This window comes from Tiliqua scincoides, chromosome 1 (genome assembly GCF_035046505.1).
Source record: "Tiliqua scincoides isolate rTilSci1 chromosome 1, rTilSci1.hap2, whole genome shotgun sequence".
Taxonomy (NCBI): Eukaryota; Metazoa; Chordata; class Lepidosauria; order Squamata; family Scincidae; genus Tiliqua; species Tiliqua scincoides.
In genome coordinates, this window is record NC_089821.1 from 219012460 (window position 1) to 219033808 (window position 21349).

The 21349-nt window shown below is 41.7% G+C and overlaps 1 protein-coding gene across 8 annotated transcripts in view; it reads left to right on the forward strand.

Moving 5' to 3' along the window:
- ARID1B (AT-rich interaction domain 1B) overlaps positions 1-21349 on the forward strand; it is a 505408-nt gene that overhangs the window by 450614 nt on the left and 33445 nt on the right. For 4 of the 8 annotated variants that reach the window (XM_066615941.1, XM_066615967.1, XM_066615959.1 and 1 more), the window contains 4 exons: positions 8762-8868; positions 9584-9742; positions 18211-18420; positions 19833-20037. In XM_066615941.1, coding sequence (XP_066472038.1) covers positions 8762-8868; positions 9584-9742; positions 18211-18420; positions 19833-20037 — 681 coding nt within the window. The remainder of the gene's footprint in view (positions 1-8761; positions 8869-9583; positions 9743-18210; positions 18421-19832; positions 20038-21349) is intronic. The other 4 variants (XM_066615976.1, XM_066615994.1, XM_066616003.1 and 1 more) reach the window with 2 other exon arrangements.

Here is a 21349-nt window from a genome sequence, read left to right on the forward strand (position 1 = left end):
TAATTTCTTATTTTAGTAAAAACTGTAACATATTAATAACATTGCTAAGTGTATGAGAATATATTTTAATGCAATTAGGTTTTATAATTTTTATTATAACTACAAATAAGTATCAGTCTTTACAATTTTGCTTTAAAAATTTTAATTGGCAGTAATAGCCAATTGGTCCTGTGCTTTGTTGCTTAGTTATTCTGTAGCTTCGTCCCGACCACATATACCTAAGTATATACCTAAGTATAAGCTAACAGCCCAATCCTATCCCCTGCCACTCCATAGAGTGCTGCCCCACCAACAGAGTATGCACTGCATGCTATGGTGGGGCAACCAGAAGTCCAACAAGAGATAAATAAAATTTTAGTTACCTCTTAATAGGCCGCCTAGTTGGCAAAGATATCTCTTTGGACCCATGCCAGCTATGTCAGTGTAAGTCCAAGGAGAGGAAGGGTACGTGTTGGGCAGTGAAAAGGGGGCTAGCATCCCATGCAAACTGCTGATGCTGGGATCTACCCATCCGTCTCCCAAACTGCCTCCAGTTCTTCCTCCTTGCACCCTGAACCTCCTACAAACCTCTCATGAAGTCCCCATGCCACCAACCTACCTGCTTCAGCACGACTTCTGGGCAGTTCTGACATGCACAGGGAAACACTGGCCAGTTCTTCCAACGGTTCCATCATGTGCGATGGCAATGTGCCATCACTGGATCTTTTACAACAGCAAATTGGAAGATCCATTGTCATACAGGGCCCATAGAATTGGGCCATAAGATTCCTCAGTCTTTTAGGGAAGAGCCAGTTCAAACACATGAAAAAAAAATATGCACACACATTAGTTGTTCTGTGTCAGTGAATGCAGTAGTTCTATGCAATTGCTGGAGCTGCTATACCTGTAAAAGTTTGTTGGATCAAGTAATAGTGTCATTAGCATACACAGTAGGGTACAAATTTTGAGTTTGCAACCCATCATTTTGTGAGTCTCTGGGCACAGACCTGAGGAGGAGATGCGCCAGCCCATCACTGTCGCAAAAGTGCCATCAAGTACTTTCATGCCAACTTAGGAGCAGGGAGGCCAGAGGCCAGTGTGGAACCCGCTTGGCCAGGACAACAGGTAAGCCCATGCTGGCCGAGCTAGGCCAATGCGGGGGTCTTGGAGGCATGTGGGGAGGGTGGGAGGAAGGGTGGGCAGCTGGTGGGCCTATGGGCAGGCAGTGGGGAAGCAGGGGGCAGGGCTAAGATCCTGCATTTATGCCGGATCCTTCCCCATTCCTAGGCAGCCCAGGGCAGCTCCAGGTTACTCGGATCTGCACCACCTGATCCAAGTAGCCCATTGGGGCTGCCTCCACTTTACCTGGGGTAAGGGGAAGCGATTCCCTTGCCCTGGGCTGAGTCATTACCAGCCCCAACCTTGCCTTGGATATGGGGCAGGCCCACCGGGCTCTCTGCTCCAGAGTTAGGATTGGGCTGTCTGTTTCATACATTCAAGAGAAACTTAAAAAAACATGGTCTGATCCTCTACTACCCCAATTTCTGGTTTCGGCTGCATAGGGAGTCATTGTGCAGAGTCCAGATCTCAGCACTATCATGCCTATAACACTGTTTTATAGCCAGAGCAAACTAAAAGAAACTTTTGTTCATATGTGAATGATACAGATTCTGCAGAGCTTTGGTTGCCTTTGGTAGCTTTTAAAGCAAGCAAGTCCAGTGCATGAGTTTTGCATGTGCTGACAAAAACTTCTTTAAAATTATGCTGCTGGTAGAGTTTCACTATGAAGTCTTGCATTCCACTTATATTTAATTACATTTATGTTTGTCCAAATTGTTTTGGGCTATTTTCTTTTTCAAGCAATGAATGGAATGATACCTCTTTTTTCTTACCAGAAGAAGTTCGCCTGTCTCAAAGTCAAGTCCATCTTGATGCTTATCTTTTACTTTTCCCAACTAAATAGGGCTTTCATTTTTCATATTAAAATATGCATGCCTTACAGCACCTTGCCAAAGCTTTACAATTGCATACATCAGGAACTGTCCCTGCAGAGCCCGGTTGAAATGCATTAGGAGCTTTGTGAAAGGTCCCAGTTCACTCTCCAGCTGTTGCTTATAAAAGGTAGTAGTGCTGTGAAAAGCCTCTGCCTAAAATTGGGGGTACTGCTTCCACCTGTAATAGATAGGATTAGGCTAGATCAGGAGTGTCCAAACTTTTGGCAGGAAGGCCACATCATCTCTCTGACACTGTACCGGGGGCCAGGAAAAAAACTCACCTTACAGTCCTTGTTGTTAAGGACTGCATCAAGATAATACATGTGAAGCAATTTGCATACTCAGTAAATGCTAAGTTTTATTAATATATACTGCATAATACTATTCCCAAATCACAGCTAGAAGCATGCATTTAGTTTTTGTTCATAGCATTTTTAGTCCCATGGTCTATGCTGTATTGGATGTGTTTTAGATTTGGTTGCCAACATTCCACCTAACCATAAACATTTCATTGTTAAACATGTTTGGGGGTGTTTTTTTTTTTGCCCAAAAGAGACATTCAGAGGTCTGCAGAGGCCGCAGGCAGACACCTCCAGTTGCCTTCAGAGGTTTTATGGGCCCCGAAATCAGCGGATTCAATTATCCATGGATTTCAGCATTCATGGGGGTTCCTTCTTACAGTATTTTGCTATCTCCCACTATTTAACAAAGCTTTTAGCAGAAAGAAAGAAAGAAAGAAAGAAAGAAAGAAAGAAAGAAAGAAAGAAAGAAAGAAGTTGACTACAGTTCAGCTTGCATTGTACTTGCCTTTGAACTAAGTTTTGAATGATATCACTAATTCAGGACCTTGACCCATATTTTCTTTTTAAATTTATTCTAACTTACAACTTCTTATAATAAAGCCTGAGGCAACATTGCAACACCTTTTCAGTCACAGATTTCACTGTTACCTTTTTCTTTTTTTAGGTTTTATATCATTTGGTCTGCCCTTTGTGGACAGGATTTTGTGTGTGTGTGTGTGTGTTCTGTAATCATCAGCGTTTGTGATAATGGTTTCTTTCACTTCTTGAAAAGGGGTCAAAATAATCCTCTGAGTTTTTCATTGGAGCAGAAAGCAAAGGAATGCCAGCTGCAAATCAGTTGGGAGTATTCTTGTAAGACTATAAAGCAACATTCAGCAAAGGATGAAAAAATACCTACCATTGCTACAAGAATCCTATATGTCCTTGTTCCCCATTTAGAAACTACACTGGTGCCTCCCTCTTGGCACAGTGCTCTTAAACTATCTGTATATGTGTGCACTGTTGTGCAGATGGGGCAGTGCTGTTGGCAGATAGCTGGGGTCTGGGGCAAAGCCATGTACCGAACCCCCTTGGTACCCCCAGTAGTGTATTGATTGCTACCACTGCCACAGAGGGTTCATAGGTTGCCCCAGCCAGCTGGGCCCATGGCCAGTGCCGAACGAGGCTGATATCTGACTCCCATTCTCAGGTGAGGATATGTGTTTGTATATTTGCAACCCAGAAGGCAACCCAGAATACATGCTGTTGTTTGATTGGGTATCAAAAAATTAGGAGCATTTTTAGAGGATCTGTATCCCACATGATTCCTGAAAAAAGGTTTGTAATTTTTCTTGCTTTGGACTACAGTTGTTTGTCAAACTTTTAATTACAGTTTCCACCCAGATTTTCATGAGTGAGCAATTGAACAAGCCACTTGAATAATTCACCACTAGTACAAACTGCTGTTTTGCACATCACCAGTCAAACCACATTAGGGAAATCTATCATGGAATTGTGCAGATTTGCAGCTAGTGAATTGGCAAACCAATTCAGACTACCACCAGTGCAATCCAATTCAGAAAGGAAAAATGTGCTGGCCACAAACTAAGTGGTTTCCTGATTTAGGCATCAGACCCACAGCATAAGTGAGTTTAGACTCCAGCTCGGATGGCCTTATGTCGTCAGTCTTCTCTGTCTACCCTATTTGCTTAGCTGTGGTTTCACATGCTTTCATAAACATCTAGCTGTTTAGCTGATCCCTACAGACTTTTATTCAATCTTTGCATTATGTGAAAAACTTATTTTTTTTTTCTTAAGTGTTTTTTAGACTGAGGATGCAATCCTAACCACAAGCTTATTAGGGAATAAGGTCCCAATCCTATCCAACTGGCCTCCCACAACAGCACCCTCAGTTGGCACAGCTGTACTGGTACTGGAAAGTTGGGTAGGATTGGACCCTAAAAGCCCAATCGTATCCTCAGTGGGGTTGCTGGGTTGCCAAAATGGCAACCACTGTATCCAGCAGCTCTGTGGAGGTCACCAGAGGTCTCTTTGGGGGAAGGGGACTTTCCTCCCCTTCCCCCGAGTAAAGCCCCAGCACCCACAACAGGGCTTCTCAAGTCTGCGTCGGCTATTATGCCAGTGCAGACGAGAGAATCACCTTGTCAGGCTCTTCAGCCCAACATGGAGGATAGGATCCGAAAGAGCCCTGCTCTACCAGTCCCACCCCCTTCATGGGCTGCTTCACCCTTCTGCCCCACCCTCCCTCTGCCCCAGTGCAACTTACATTGAGTGCTTTCACAGCATCCTCCATCCAGCACTGGACTGGCACCAGTGCTCTCTACTTGGAGGGTGCTGTAAATGTGCTTTACAGCATGTTTACGACACCCATCACTGGCGCTAGAGCTCAGCACCGGCACTAGGGCACAATAGGATTGGGCCCTTTCACTGAACTTAGTGGGACTTACTCCTGAGTAAAAATATGCTTAGTGGGATTGTATTATAAAATATTTTTAAGTAATAATTTCTGCATTATAGTGACTTATAAGGCTCGATTGGCCTGGAAATACACTACAACAACATAAAAATAAGCACGTGAAAACCTCCAGCAGTTCAGAGATTAGTTTTAAGTATACTGTTAGCTGTAAACTCATATGGCGCGTGGTTGGGTAGGTTTTTGGCAGAGCCATTCTCCCAACCTGCAGTGATGTGAAGCTAAAGATATTAGCAAATTAGCACCATGAAGCTTGCCAGCTTATTCGCCAGAGTCTTGCTCTCTTTCTCCCTCTCACTGCTGTAATTAAATCTAATTATTTTTTAAAACAAAGTAATACAAGAATATGTGCAATAATCATTTTGCAGTGGGCAATCTGTAAAGTGTTTTTAAAGCTCCCCCCTTCCCTTTTGGCTTCTTCCCCCACATGTTGGCTGCATTACCATTTTGCAGAAAAGCAAGCAGCCCAATAACAATCACGCTCGGTTTCATTATTCTGTAATATCCATCCTATTTTGCTTAACAGTTTTGTTTAGGCTTTCCCTCTTCCCCCTCCCCCTTTCTTTGCATGCTCTTTATGGTTTCAAATCTGGCATTATATATTTAATAACAAATGCGGAACTCTCCTTTTCCTTCCGAATTTTGTGACTTTATTAAGATTTGTTGTCAGGCTTTTCTTATTTTGATTTCAGGATGAAATCAAAGTAATGGAGGTTTGACAAATAGTAATAGTAATATAGCAAGAACAAAACACTGTACAAATATACATATACCTTAAACTTGTTTGTATCGATTTGTATACTTCAAAAGAATTAGACATTTTCACAGGTATAGTTAATTTAGTTCTTCATATATTGCCATGCCATCAATGCACAGAGTGCTTTACAATTTTGCATATGTGAAAAATGAAAAGGTCTCTGCTCCCAAATAACTTGTTAGAAAAATAGGCAATAGAGAAGACAAGATGATGGGAGGGGGAAACAAGCACAGGAAGGAAGGAATGAAAACAGCAGATTTATAGCCAAGAAAGAGAATAAAAGAGTTAAGTAAAAGGCCTCTCAAAAAAAGGTGCATTTTGAGGTGAATTTAAAGAGAGATGGCACCCAGTGTATGTTTTGCACCCATGGGGCATGTAGGGAAAGTGGCCAGAGAAAGAGACCTTGGGACAGCTAAGAGTGAGTCAGAACTAAAAATCAAGAACTGGAATAAGGGCCAAAAACGTGAAGCAAGTCTGTAGAAAGCAGCAAGAACACATCATACAGGCTGGATGTGGAAGGAAAGCTAGTGTAAGATTTGATGAGGGAAGTCACATGATCTGAGCAGAGGAGCTGTGAAAAGATGTGACAAAGACATGTTGGAAAGAATGGCACAACCAACTCTTGAAGTACGGTACAGGTAGAGCCTATTTATCCGCATTAGTTCCGTTCCGTGACTTGGCACAATTAACAAAAAACGCATTGTGCTGAGTCCATAGAGGTAGAGTCCATGGAGCAAATAGGCTGCAGCCCTGACGCTTCTGGTTAGAAGGAAACTAGGGCAGCTGTTCTCAATTCCCTCGCCTCCCCTGCTCCATTCACAGTTGGAATGGTGAACTTGCTTGGGAAGCCTGTGTCCCAGGCAGCCTACCAACAGGTTCTTCTCCTCCTCTTTGCTGCTGCCACTCCTGCAACCCTCCCAACCACCATCATAGAAACTCCTTTGCCCCGGAGCATTCTGGGACTTGTAGTCCGGCTCTCTGCTCACCGTCACCTGTCTCTCCAAGGCTTCCCAAGAGCCTGCATCGTGGGGGGGGGGGGAATTTGGCAAACACTCCCTGGATTTTTAAAGCAATCCCCTCTCCTCCCCCTCCTGCCTCCCTCTCCTGAGCTCTCCCTGGTGCCACCTGCCCGGCTTCTTTCACAGGTGGGATGCTGATCTTTTAAAAGTCCAGCCCTATGTGTTTCTACTCGGAAGTAAGCCCCATTCCAGTCAATGGGGCTTACTCCCAGGAAAATGTGGAGAGGATTGGGCTGTAAATAGCATGCTTTGCTTGGTGGGAAGGCTTTGTGAAAGCCTGCAGCATCTGGGGGGGGGGGAATTCAGCAAACACTCCCTGGGTTCTTTAAATCCCCTCTTCTCTTTTTAAGCAATCCCTTCTGTTGCACCTGCCCCTGTGAGTGAGTGAGTGAGAGAGACCTCCACCTCTGTCCTCTGGGTCCACCTCCACCTCCGTCTACAGAGGTTCTTGCCCCCCCCTCCCCTCTTCAGCCTCGGCTGGCTCAGGGGCTCCAGGAATGTTACTGTTCCTTTGCAAGGGGAACCTCTTCCAGGGCTCCAGGGCTATTCCCTGCCTGGGTGCGGCTGAGGCTTTTTGCAGTGTTTTGGGCTGCCTGGAAATGGAGCAAGACGCCAGCGCAGGGCAAAGGTGTGTGTGACTTTTGGTTCCCCCACCCCCATTCGAGTTGAGACAAAAAATAAAAAATCCGTGGATAAATAGGCTGCACCTATATTGCTAGTCAGCCGATCCTATGGGATGCAATGGACTAGAATTTAAAAAAATTAAAAATGTATTCCATAATAAGTGAATTTGGGAATTGGGAGTACAAAGCCTGCGCTTTTCATATGTCATGTATGAATTTTTGCACACCCAGCTGTACAGGGCAAATACAGTGCACATTTTTTATCAGAGTGGGTCTTTTGCCCTGAGAATTGAAGCGGGAAGTGCAGAGCTGCAACAATGACCCTATACTGTAGTTCTCATAACACTGAGGAAAAAAAGAACATTTCTTTGGCACACCTCTGTAAAGTGTTTGCATAAGTGTTATCTGAACAAGAAGTATCAATATTCAGCTGTGTTCCCAGTTGACTTCTTAAAGGAGGAAAAGACCCGAATGCCCATATCAGAGTTGAAGAATGTAGCTGCGTTTGAGCCAGGTGTAGGCCTGAGATTTGGTTACTAAGAGGCTCAAAGAAATATTATGTGAGAGTTTATGATGTAATCATAAGAATTTTATTGTGTTTATTGTGTTTCCGAAAACATACCACAACGGCCCATTCAGACCTCCGTTGATTAGCAGGAATAGCTGATGTGAGCATCATTCACACCTCCATTTGTATGCTAATAAAATAATGTCTGAATTATTAGCTCATTCATCTGACTGGCCTGTAATAATTTGTGGGTGCAACAGTTTGGTTCACAGCACAAGCCTGTGCATTGTGTATCAGTGATGGGACATCAGTGGGGAAGGAGAGGTGGGAACGAGTCTGGAGTTTGTCATTCCTGCTAACAAAGTAAATGTATAGATTAACCATAAATGAGTCAGTGATTGTTCACAACTAGGGGGAAGTGGAAGAAAACAGTTCCCATAATGGTTACACAAAAACACCCTCATGGGAACAAAATCATCCATTTCTTATTTTTTACTATCCCAGGTGGCCAGGAAATTTATCTTGGGTCTGGGTACTCTGGTTTGCTATTCTATTGTTTGACTGGTGCTTCTACTACCATAACTGTTAAATAAATGCTAGTAATCACAGGAACTTTTTGGTAGTGTGAGTATGGCTGAATTATTTTATATCTGAAAGCAGCACGAATAATAATGTTCTAGTAATGTTTGTACTTGAGACCCTGAATCTAAGAATTCAGTGTGGTTTGCCAACCAACAAATCAAAGAGGTGCCTAATGAAGTCAGTCATTGTTTTCCAGCATTACCATGGCAAGCATAAATGGTTTGGGCTTATGTTGTTGTAAGTAATTAAAGGGAATCATGCGATAATTTGTATACATGCTTTATATTTTTAAGGTAGTTCAGGTTTGAAAATGCTGTGATGATGCACTAATTGGGAAACATTTTCCCCTACTACACATAACACATTATCAAAAATTAGTTGCTGAAATCTAAAGGACTTCTTGGCATCCCTAGACTACCACAAAAGGAAGGGTACTGGTATATCATACATTTCTTGTACCATCAGTTTTGTATCAACAAGAAGCCAACCGCTTTGTGCTAAACTGTGTTCCTGTTTTTGATTAGCACCTATGGGTCTTGCAGATATGATGACTCCAGGCGAGTCCAAACTGCCTATTCCTCTCAAACCAGATGGAAAAGAAGAAGGGCCGCCTCAGCCTGACAGCAAAAAGGTACTTTCCTCCGCCGCATGCGGTGTTGGTTTGGCACAGCAGAACTGCTATGTTGTCCTTCATTCTCTGACTGCCTGCCTTTTTCTGTTCTGTCCTGCATGCTCTTTTTTTTCCATTCATGTGCAATCTCCGTTCTTTTCTTCCCTTCATTGTGTGGATCTGAAAGTTACTAGTTCTTATGGCATTTAACCCATGGGGGCAAAGACATTTAAGCAAAAAGGTGTGTGGAAATTCAGCTAAGACTCTGGGTGGGGAAAAAAATTGGTCTTCCCTTGGTCTTGATACCTGCAGCCATTTTTCTCTATCTTTAGTTCCAGCTTCCTGTTTTGGCCGTTTCAGCAGCAGCAGCAGCAGCAGCATACTTTAATATTTTGCTTTCCTGCCTTATTTAATTAAAATAAGGTGAACAGCTGTTTTTTTTCCTTTTATCTCATAAGGGGAAACCCATGCTTGACACTCCATTTAGCTTGAAGGAAGCATGGTGGCATAATGACTTCAGCCAAGCATCCAGCAAACTTTCCAAATTATATTAATGTTGTTTTAATATCTTATATATATTGATGTGTATGTTTTTCTGTGTGTCTTTCTCTCTCTGTTTATATTTTATACAGTTGAAAGAAAAAAATGGTCAATCTGTTAAACTGGATGTATTTTTTTTTCATTTTTAATAAAGTTTGCCCTGCCTTTGTCCTTTTTTTTTATTCCTCTACCACAGGATAGCTACAGCTCTCAGGGTATTTCTCAGCCCCCAACCCCAGGCAACCTGCCAGTCCCTTCCCCAATGTCCCCAAGTTCTGCTAGCATCTCCTCATTTCATGGAGATGAGAGTGATAGCATTGGCAGCCCAGGCTGGCCAAAGACTCCATCAAGCCCTGTAAGTGGCTCTGGCTTTTGTTTTTATTTTTTTTGTACTTAATTATATTTTAATGCTTGCTTGTTTGTTTTATAGATTTTCTTCATTATTTATCCGCTAAAGGATTATCTTTCTTTGTATTGACAAAAGAGACTAAATTCTGCCCTTTGTTACTGAGGCACAGCTCATCATTCTTTGGTTCAGCTGCAGATGGAAACTGAGCTTGCTTGACTGAGGGCAAAATTTGGTCCAGCCCGAATTAAAGATTAATTTCATGTGTATCACAGAAGTTTGCTTTTCTTGTAATACAGCAGATGTTGTGAAGAAAACATATTTCTCATAATGCATCAGCTTACAGAGCATGCTAACTGTGTTGATAAGGACATTCTGTCTTCGTTACTGGGTCCAAACTCTTTGCAAAATTGTTTTTTTCCCACTTGCTTAATGATTTTGGTCTTAAAAATAGGTTGGGGGGGAACCTAGATGCAAATTTCTCCTATCTTAAGGAATCATTCAATCATGTAAGTTATAATTCAATGCAGTAATCTCCAAATATAATTGTACTCAGTAAAAATTGCACAGGGTAAAGTATGTTTATGCACAGTATTTTCAAAATGGACACTGTCCATTTTGAGAAAGCCACATATAATTTTCAGACACCATTATAAAATCTAAAATTATTTCTTCATTTAAAAAATTAAAATACAAACACCTAGGATGACTTGACTTAACTTCATTTTTAAATTAGAAAAATAATTACCATTAACACCGTTTTACTGTTGGATCCCATGAAGAATGGAAAGTCCTGCTTGTCAGTTTCAACAGTTCAGTAATTATGCTTAAGAGTCACCCTGATTCAGATACAACCTGATTTTTACAAAGATAGCTACAGAAGAGAATATCTCAAGTGACAAGATGTGAAAACAATGAATAAGAAGGAGTATGATTGTCTCTAACAGGATCCTAAAAAGATTTTGTACCATTTAACTTCATCAGAAAGATACTTGATAAACATGGGTCTGCCACTGAAAACAACAGCCACGTGTGCTAGAGGGTACGGAGGGATAAACTAGAAAAGGACTTATCCATACTCTAATATTACAGTGTTCTGCATTTCCCTACCCTGCTCCACATTACTGGTTGCCATTAAAAAGGAAGAATAGAATGTCATGATACTAGGACATGAGTAAGTTGTATTAGTCATTGCAGTGGTGGAATAGGAGCTATATACTTGACTGAGAATTCCAATGACAGCCACATGCTCATCATAAGGTCTAGTTTGGACCATTAAGACTAAAATAGATCAGTCAGCCTGTACATATTGACAGCCCAATCCTGACCAACTTTCCAGTGCCAATGCAGAGGTGCCAACAGGGCAGGCACTGCATCCTGTGCTGGGGCAGTCACAGAGGCATCCTCAAGGTAAGGGAACTTTTGTTCCCTTACCTTGGGGCTGCATTGTGGCTGCATAGTACTGGAAAGTTAGTTAGGATTGGGTTGTGAGTCTTCCCAGTTAAACTGCTTCTCTGACACGTAGGCTGCTATGTTCTTCTAAGTGGGCCAAATTATTACCAGTACCAATCACCATTGCAAAAGACCTTCGCAACTCTCAAATAAATTTTCTTCTCAAGAATTTTGATATTTTTGTTCAAAGCCCTTTGCTGTTGGTGTGAAAACAGCACCAAAAGTAGAAAAGAACTTTGCACATCTAAGACTTGTGGGAAAAGGCAGAAGTGTAGAAACAACAAGCCTAGTTTTGAGGCCAACAAGACAATGACTTTGAGTCTCAGAAGGCATCTGGTGGTGTGCGTTCCCTCTAAGCTCAAAACTGACCATATCTGACCATTTCTGGACAATTCAACTGACCAAATGGACAATTCTACAAACTGGTGATGAGCTTTTGTTTTTGATAGTATTTTACTTTTTGTTACATGGGGACAGGGAAACATTAACTGCATAGACTGTTATTCTTTCCCAAGATTTCTAGAAGTCCATTGCATTTATTGAGTAGGAAATATACATGATTTCTTTGTTATTCATCCACAAGAGACCTGTTAGAAATGCATGTTTTGTTTCAACATAAATTAGAAAGAACTACTTCAATTTGGGGGGGGGGGTGGTGAAGAAGTGTTTTCAATGTAGATTTTACTCTCATCTCTTCTTTCAGTCTTCAAAATTAGTCCAAAATGTTCACAGAGCACATATCTATGTTTACATGGGGTTTAAAAGTTGTAGGTCACTGTGGATAACCCAAGTTAGGTATTCTGTCTACTTTTCAACCCAGTACTTTTATTTCTATGGAAATTATTTCCAAGAAACAACTTGTTAGGTTTTGCTGACTATACAATATAAACCATCATACCTTGGGTGATCAATTTAGCAGTTTAATGTTCTTTCTGTCAGCTGGCTAGTACAAGTTTTGGTCATCTAAAAATCATATCCACAGTTTCACTAAATTTAAATTCTGCAAGAAATTCCAGCCACAAGTAAATTCTTAACCCAACATGGTACAGGTTAGTTGATTATACCCCTACATTATAAAGGGCACAATCCTAACCCCTTATGTCAGTGCTTTCCAGCATTTCCGGTACCAATGGGATGTGTGCTGCATCCTGCAGTTGGGTGTCACTCACGGAGGCCTCCTCAAAGTAAGGGAATGTTTGTTTCCTTACTTCAGAACTGCATTGCCCTTATGTCAGTGCTGGAAAGCACTGACATAAGGGGTTAGGATTGCGCCCAAAGTCTATTAATTTCAATATTTGATGCAAATTGGAGAGGGAGAAGTTTTAGGTACTTGGTCATGTAATTATTTATTGCAGGGGCTTCCAGCTGAGTCTCTGCAATTCTCCTGCTCCTATGGTCTGCTTATATTTACTTTGTGTCTACATACACAGGACAAATAACAACATGTACGTTTTAGAGAGAGAGTGTTTGTGCATACACAAAGTGAAAGCACTTAAAACATTCACTGTATCATCAATATAGTATATACAAGAATCATACATACCATACCATACCATACAAGGTCCCATCATGTCATCTCTGTTGCCTCCCACCAAGGGCCCCCTTTCAGATACTGGCTTTCCTTTCACACCTATCCTGCTTGACACAGAAGGAGTCTACCTCCTAATATGTCACAATAAATATCCAATATATGGAGTTACTCAACAATCACAAGGGAATGTTAGCAATCTTTCACATATCTGGTAATCATCTGAATACACATAGACCAATGAATGTGGGTAGTCACCACATGGTCATCATCAACATTTACTACTGTAACTCCTAAGTTTGGATATTTACCAGATGTGTGCAGGATAGCCAACTTTCCCTTGTGATAATCAACAGTCCCTGTATTTGACATTTGCAATAACATACAAATTGCTGGTGATCCTTGCTATTTCTTGCAACAGTTCTTGCAGAGAGGAATTTGCAATCTGAAGAATCCTTCAAGCAATCAGAAATATATCAGACATGGTGTTCTGCTCCTATGGGAACTTTTTATGTGTTTTACTGTAACCATTTTTTCTAGATACATACCTTTGTGTGCATGTGTTGCATGCACACATGTTAAAAATAATCTATTGCAATGTGCCTTTTGACAAGATCTTAATCCAATATAGAAAGAATTTGAAAGATTAAGATAAGAAATGCACAACTGCTGCAAAAAGCATGTTTCATATGCCAGTGTAGATGGAGCAAATCTGCATCCGCAGAGTTTGTTGCTGCTACACGTATTTCTAAACAACACAGGATAAAATAAATTGGAGATGGAAATTTATATGATCTTGTTTCAGAAATCACCTTTAATCAATATTTTTGCTTAACTCACACCAGTTACTTTAGTTTAAAGAAAGCATTCTTTGTAGATCAACAAAACTCTATTGGGCATTTATTTTTTAAATTCTTTGTTCCAGAATTGATTTTTGAATTGACTTTAGTTTATAATTTATCAGTAGTGTGGCATAATAAATCCTAGAACTATAAAAAGCTTCCTTCAAGGAAGTATATGTTCTAGCTTGAATCCGTCCATACAGCACTCCTGTAATTTGTGCATGGCTGAGCTGTGGCATGTGCAAAATGTGAAATTTTTAATGTCTTTAGCTGTGGGGTGCAGCCAGTAGAAAATCAAGCCCTTTCTGGGAAGATTTTTCCTTATTCTTTCAAAGTTAATATTTCAGTTTAGAAGAAAATTGCACCCGGTTCGCTGAGCTTGACAGCCTGAAAGCTCCAGCAGTGAGAAGTCCTTCTTACCTTCTGTAAATTGTGAGGTTTTCAGATTATGTTGTCACTTTGTGGCCTGTTGCCACCTTGCTGAAAAGTGATTTTCCTTTATATAGAAGCACAAGTGCCCAGCAAAGAAAAGACTGAAAGTACTTTTCTTTCTCTGATGATACAGCATTACAAGAAGCAGCGTTTCACTCTCTAAAATTGAAAACTTTTGTTTGGTCATTAAATCTGAATGTGTCTTGTAATAGGCAAGCAGCAGAGTATGGCAGCAGAGTGAAAAATTATTAAGGGCTGTATGAAATGGAGATAACATTTGTTTCCACTATACAGCATGTGATATCACAAGTGAGAAAATACAGAAATTAATTAACACCACCAATGTTAGCTGCAGTAATTTGTTCTTCAGGGGCAATAAATAATGTGTTTGCTTGTTTTGCATTGCTGTTCAAAGCTGCAAAGACATCTTAGGGTTCCAAGCTGATTCTGGCATATCCAAAAAGATATGTAATATGTGCAGCGGCCAGGAGGCCTCCGCTGTATCCAGCGCAAGATAGGGACCCAAAGTTGCTCAGTCAGAGGCAAGGGGAAACTCTTCCCCTTACCCCCGGGTAAGCCACCTCAGCCCCAATGAGTCTCCTCAGACTTGTGCCATCTCAGGAGGCTTGCAGTCGCTCTGCACTGCTTGGGAAATGGCATTGGGATCCAGCATAACAGCCGGGTTCCAGGCCCGCCTCCCGCTCCCCCATCCGCTCACCCATGGGACTGCCCTCCCCCACCCCAGAACACCTCCCCCCCCCACCCACCTCAGATCCTTGCATCAGCCAAGCTCAGCCAACACAACCCTCCCAGTCAGAGTTGGCATGGAGGCTGGAGTCATCCTCCGTGGGCCAGCGCACATCCCTGTGCTGGCCCAGTCAATTCTTTTACAGCATGTTCACAGCCTTCCTAGGCTGGTGCAAGGAACTTGCGGTGGCCCAAGATGCACTCAGGATTGCGCCCTTAGAAGTTTTCAACTTCTAAAACCCTTCCTCAAACAGTTCGCTGCGTAATTGCTGAAGGACAATTTTTGTGGACGAAATAACAACCCCCGAAATTAAGCAATGTAGCTGTGGGGGATGCAGTACAGTAAGTCTTGTGTCAAGACCCATTATCCCACTGCAACCTTTATTTGCATTTCTTAGTCCAAATTCAACCTAGTAATGAATTAATAATTCTTCATTAGTTAAATACTCTAAAAACCAATTTGATCTTTTATTTCATGCTGCGCTAACACTGTATAGGAAATGTTACTGTCAACAGGATTCCTTTTGTAAGGCAAAAGGCTGTCAGGGTCATGGTGTTGTTCTTAATTAAAAACAACTTTTCCAGAGCCTCTCATTTTTAGGGTGACTGGATGCCCCAGTTTTCCCAGGACAGTCTCAGGGTTTTTTGGGAATGTCCCCAGAGTTTCTCTAAATTGGCCCCAAATTTCCTGGCTTTTGGTACAGCAAGGCTGAGCAGAGTGCCAGCCACAACACCAGCACAACTGGGAGAGTGGCTGGCTGAGTTCCCCCTAGGCTGCATGCTTGTGTGGGCCTGCAGATGCTTTCTGATTGCCACTCACATAATCATGAGCTCTGTGCAATCACAGATGCCTTCTTAGGTAAGGTAGTAAGATTGCCAGCTTCTCTTTGCAGGAATCAGCATGGTGGGAAGAGTAGGAGGTGTGCCTCCAGTGGGGCAACAAAAAATGGCTTAGGGCAGTGGTTAAGGCACTTCCCCTTATGTGGTGGAGAAGGGGGAAGGAGCAATGCGATTGCCAGGATCATGTCGCTTTGGAGGGGCACAGGAGCTTGGCTGGGCTTACCACAGCCTGCAGAAGCCTCCCAGGTGAGCAGGGAGCCCTGTGCCAGCCTCCCCAACCTGCAGAGAATGCACAAATAATGAATGCGACCCACTTCCAGTTTGCAATCGAGAAAATGGAAGTGGGTTGTGATCATTGTTTTGCCTGTCTCTGCATGTTGGGGAGCCCTGCAGAGGCTGGCGTGGGGCTCCCCGCACACCTAGGAGGCTGCTGCAGGCTGTGGTAAGTCTAGCCAAGCCCCTGCGCCCTTCCAAAATGACATGATCCTGGTGTTCATGTCGCTGCTTCCCACCTCCCCTGCAAGGACTTACAGCGGGACTCAAACTCCCTGGAAGTTTGAGAACCATTGGCTTAGGGCATCAGTTCATGTAACCATCTTTGCCACTCACCCTGAGCAGGTTGCAGAGAAGGCTGCTGCTCTCTTTTGGAGACAGAGGTAGAATAGTTTGTTTTCCAATGGGAGAACTGATTGTTATAGAGCAGTGGTTCTCCAACTTTTAGGGAGATTTACTCCCAAGTAAGTTTTTGCTGGGGAGGGGCCAGGGCAGCAAGATAATCCTGAGGATCACGTTGCTAAGGGGCGGGCAAGGGGGATGCTTTTTACTTACATTCACTAACATAGGACTGCTGCAGCCTCCAGGAGACGCGGGGAGCCCTGTGCAGCCCTTTGCAGAGCTCCCTGATGCTTGGAACAATGAGACATAATCGCGCGCAAAGCACTTCCTCTTTGCGATGCAATGAGGAAGTGCTTTGCGCACGATAATGTCTCAACATTCCAAACATCAGGGAGCCCTGCGGAGGGCTCGGCAGGGCTCCCCATGCCTCCTGGAGGCTGCGGCAGCCCTACATCAGTAAAAGTAAGTAAAAAACACCCCCCGCCCCTCTTAGTGATGTAATCCTCAGAATCACCTTGCTGCCCTCTTTCCTTCCCCCGCCCCTTAAAGGGATAGGGAAACCTTTACACAAACTGGTGGGTCGCGACTCACCAGTTTGAGAACTACTGTTATAGAGAGCTCAGATTATTATTGCACCATGGGGGATTCGCTGACGCAAATCCAAGAGGCCTGTGTAAGGCCAATCAGGCCGGTAGTGGGGGTTAGGATGTGGCCTAAGGTGCCGCAACAAATCCTGCCCCCCTCCTGGGCCCGATCCTTCTCTAGTCTACCCACCCCCACCCAAAAATGCCCCCTCCCCACCTCCATTCTGCCCTCCCACCTCCAACCTGGCGTGAACTTACCTGGTTGGGAACTGGATCTGGGAGTCAGTGCATGTCCTTGCTCTGGCTCAGCCAACTGGAGAGTAATCATGAACTATTTATTGCATGTTCGCAGCACTCCTGGGATGGCACAAGGGACTTGCGTCGAGTTAGCACTGGGTCAGGATTGTGCTCTGAGCCCTTTCTCATTATCTGTTTATGACTCATTGCACATTACAACACGTCCAAACCAAAGCTAAAAAACAAGCTCTCTCTATATAAAACATGTAAAATTCATACATACCTTGACATTTTTAAAACTCTCAAAATCCATACTTGGCAAAATCCTTTCCAACATCCTACCAGGTTTACCCTAGCTACTAAAAGGTGGTTATAAGTAGGAAAGTCTTACTATGAAAGAGATTCGGACGTTGGTAAACCTCCAGCTGTTGAGAAACCTCTCTTTAAGAATCTTTATTGTGTGGACTTAACTCAAGGAAGATACAAAAAGTGGTGGTGTGCCATATGTGAAAGATCCATGTCAGTTAATGGCTTCATAAATCAAAACCTGAACAGACCTCAGAAGACCATAGAAAATTCTAGATCACTAATATATTGATCACTATTAAGTATTTTGACAACGCATGCACTGCACATGCCTGCACTGCAGTTGAACAGAATTTATACATTTTTTCTAATACAAGTGTTTCTAATACAAAACTTAGCAGTTTTTCAGCCACTAATGGCAAAAGATTAGATTTGATAGAAATGGTTAGTCCTACCCAATTCTTAGGTTATTTCTTTGAAGATGAGATTCCTGACTCTCTTTTGTCTGTAGTGGCATCTGTTTTAACTGCTTAACTCTGGTGGTCTTACTTTTTAGACTGGGAGTCCTGTGTTTTGTGTATATGACACATAGTTTAACACCACTACATTTTGAATGACCTGAGGCCTTCTGAGATCCAAAGCTCATTTAAATGAATGAAACAGAAAAATAATAAAAGTGGGGAGTTTGGGCCCTTTGTTTCACAAATTAGATAATCAACCTGCAGCATGTGGACAGAATGTATTGTTTGTGCCTGAACTAGTAGCCTTCATTCCTGACTGTTGTGTGATAGCTTTAGTTTAATATCCTCTCTTTGTCAATGTTGTGAATTGCTTACTATATTTTTCCCTTCTTGCCCCTACCCCAATTGCTTTTTTGAAATGTCCTTGCTTTAGAAATCAAGTTCCTCTACCACAACTGGAGAGAAGATCACAAAAATGTATGAGCTGGGAAATGAACCAGAGCGCAAAATGTGGGTGGATCGTTATCTTAGCTTCATGGAAGAGAGGGGCACACCTGTAGCCAGCCTTCCCGCTGTAGGCAAGAAGCCACTGGACCTTTTCAGGCTTTATGTCTGTGTTAAGGAGATTGGAGGCTTAGCCCAGGTAAAAAATGCTTTTGTGATCATTTGATTTCTCATATTAATCCCTGAACTCGAACTGGGTAACACATACACAGGAATTGTTCAGTTTGAAGCTGATAAGCAAATCAAGGCAGTAATCCTAAATGTGCTTATATCGAAGTTCCTTCAAAATCCATTGGGCTGGCTCCCCACTAAGCGTGCTCTGGATCATGGTTTTCAGTTCCATTGGCAGCTATTATTTTTTTCAGCAAAACACTGATGGATTTAAGTTCTGTTTTACATACATCCCCATTCTCAAGTCAGTTAAGCCAAAGTACTTATATTGCACTTAATGTTCTAAATAATGAGAACATTTGGATTTGAGGCAATTTCAACTCATTGACTAAACACCTCAGAAATACTGCCGTATGGTTAAAAAAAATGTTCCATATTTCATTCCACATTTCAGATCTTTTCTCTGCCAATATGATATGTGTTTGTAAAAAAGAATCAGGTACAGGAAAAATAATGAAGTTGGGTATGCTATCACATGTCAAGAATGCCCAACTGTGTATTTTACATTATGTTAATGTGTTTGAAAGTTGCAATTTTCACATGTAAGAGTATACATATTACGCAGTTTTTCCTTACATAGGAAAAGCACATGTTTGCAGTCCTAAGAACTATAATTTTAAATGTTATCTAGTGCATAGCAAAAATCATTTCAGGAATGCATCATTTGTTAGAAAGTCTGTAATAATGAACTTGGAATGAATTGTCTCCATTCATTCATAATTCATTGTAATTCATACTGGGCTTTATTTTACTGTACATCTTGTTTTGCAAAGAAATTGCTGATCTCCCTTACAAGAAGCCATGAAGTTAAATAACTTGAGTCAAGCATTAGTGGCTAAATGATCCTTCAACTGGTGGCTATTTTGGAAGAGCAATTACCTTTCATAGCAGTGTTAAAGCACTTAAATAGTGAAATAGCAACCTTATTATTACTATTTTAGATTTGTTTTTAGAAGTTATTTTTTAATTAGAGTTGGAATGCATATTTGTGTCAAAGAGTACATATCAGGTGTACATATACAAAGGTGTACATACACAAAGTACATATCAGGTGGAAGGTAAATTGGCTAATTGTACATCACAGGCCCCAAAAAGGTGCAAAAAAATAAAAGAAGAAGAAGCAGCAGTGGCAGCCTGAAGATGCCTCTTGAAAAGCAAAGCATTTTTTTTAACATGGTGATCAGCAGGTTCTTAATGGTTTTATAAATGTAAATGCTGTTTGTGCATTACAGAGAGTGGGAGTAATGAGCGTTAGTTAAAAGAGGCAAATAAAACAACAAACCAAGGCTTTAAGTGCTTTTTCTTTTTTGATTTTGTTTTCTGGGCTTTAATCAATCCACTTTGCTGCAATCCACTGATTCTGCTATTTATTTTTGCTAGGTTAATAAAAATAAGAAGTGGCGTGAGCTGGCAACCAACCTAAACGTTGGCACTTCAAGCAGTGCGGCCAGTTCCCTGAAAAAACAATATATTCAGTACCTGTTTGCCTTTGAATGCAAAATTGAACGAGGGGAGGAACCCCCTCCAGAGGTCTTCAGCACTGGAGATACCAAGAAGCAACCAAAGATTCAGCCGCCATCTCCTGGTAAGCTGAAGAACTACAGGCATTTGGGTAACATTTTCTAAAAGTGCAGAGTGGATGGAATTACTTGTACAGAACACCCTATGTTTTCTGAGCCTCTATTACGATTGAGTATTCCTGGTGAACTTGGCAAATTTCCTGAATGAAATAGATTCTGGCAGTGTGGGACAACCTATATAAGCAGTTAACTCAGAAGTGATTACATATAAATATACATGAGTTTTCATGCTAACCTTTGCAAACATAAACTGTATAGTGTGAATAATTCCACCATTCATCTTATCTCTTGGTTAAACTATTAAAGTGTAATCTAGTTAATTAAATGTATCCAGAGTTTTTGCCACTGGTTTCAATTGCTAACTTGTTAAAGCATCTATTTATACAATATCAAGGAGCTGCTGGAGTTTACACAAATATAATCATGAAATATGAAAAGCAATATCTGACCTCCTTGTTTTATTTTATTTAATTTCACCAGTGATAGGCCTACTGAGTGATCACAGTATTATTCTGTTTGGACTTCATCTAACAAGTAATTTGATTGTAAATAGGATGTCAAGAATACCAGTTTCCTTAAAGTGAATTTCCAGTTTTGTTTAGACTCTCTTTTTTTTATTCATTCATCAGGCTGGATCAAAAGGTTCTTTTATTCCAATGGAACAGCTCATTCATTCAGTGGAAATAAACCTTTGGTCCTACCCATCCTACATTTTCAGTTCTGCTGGGTAATGCAGGATAAGATTTTATACTGAGGTGGAGACATTTCTGGCAGAAATTGGATGATGATGTTACACAGTGATTGAACAGCTAGAGAGGAGTCTATATTTGGAGGAGACTGAGATCCTAGAAAAAGAGCAGTGCAGTAGGAAGAAGTTTGAGCAAAGAGGACAACATGACCACAGAAAAGGCAATTGGGAGCTGAGGAATAAGTGCCAGAAAGAACAGGAGACCCGAAGAAGAGAAGTTATGGAAACTAGGAAGACAACACACAGTATTCTAGAACAGTGATTCTCAGGCTTTTAGCACTGGGACCCACTTTTTAGAAATGAGAATCTGTCAGGACCCACCGGAAGTGACACCATGACCGGAAGTGACATCCTCAATCAGGGAAATTTTTAGCAATCCTAGGCTGTAATCCTACTCACACTTACTCACAGGAGTAAGTCCCATTTACCATCATTGTTTAAAGTATATACATAATAGCTTGTTAAAAGTACAGATCTGTAATATTTCCCCAAATGCAGTCACATACCATGGTAGCGTCAAGTCTAATATATTAAAAATAAAATATTGAAATGAACAGGGACCCACCTGA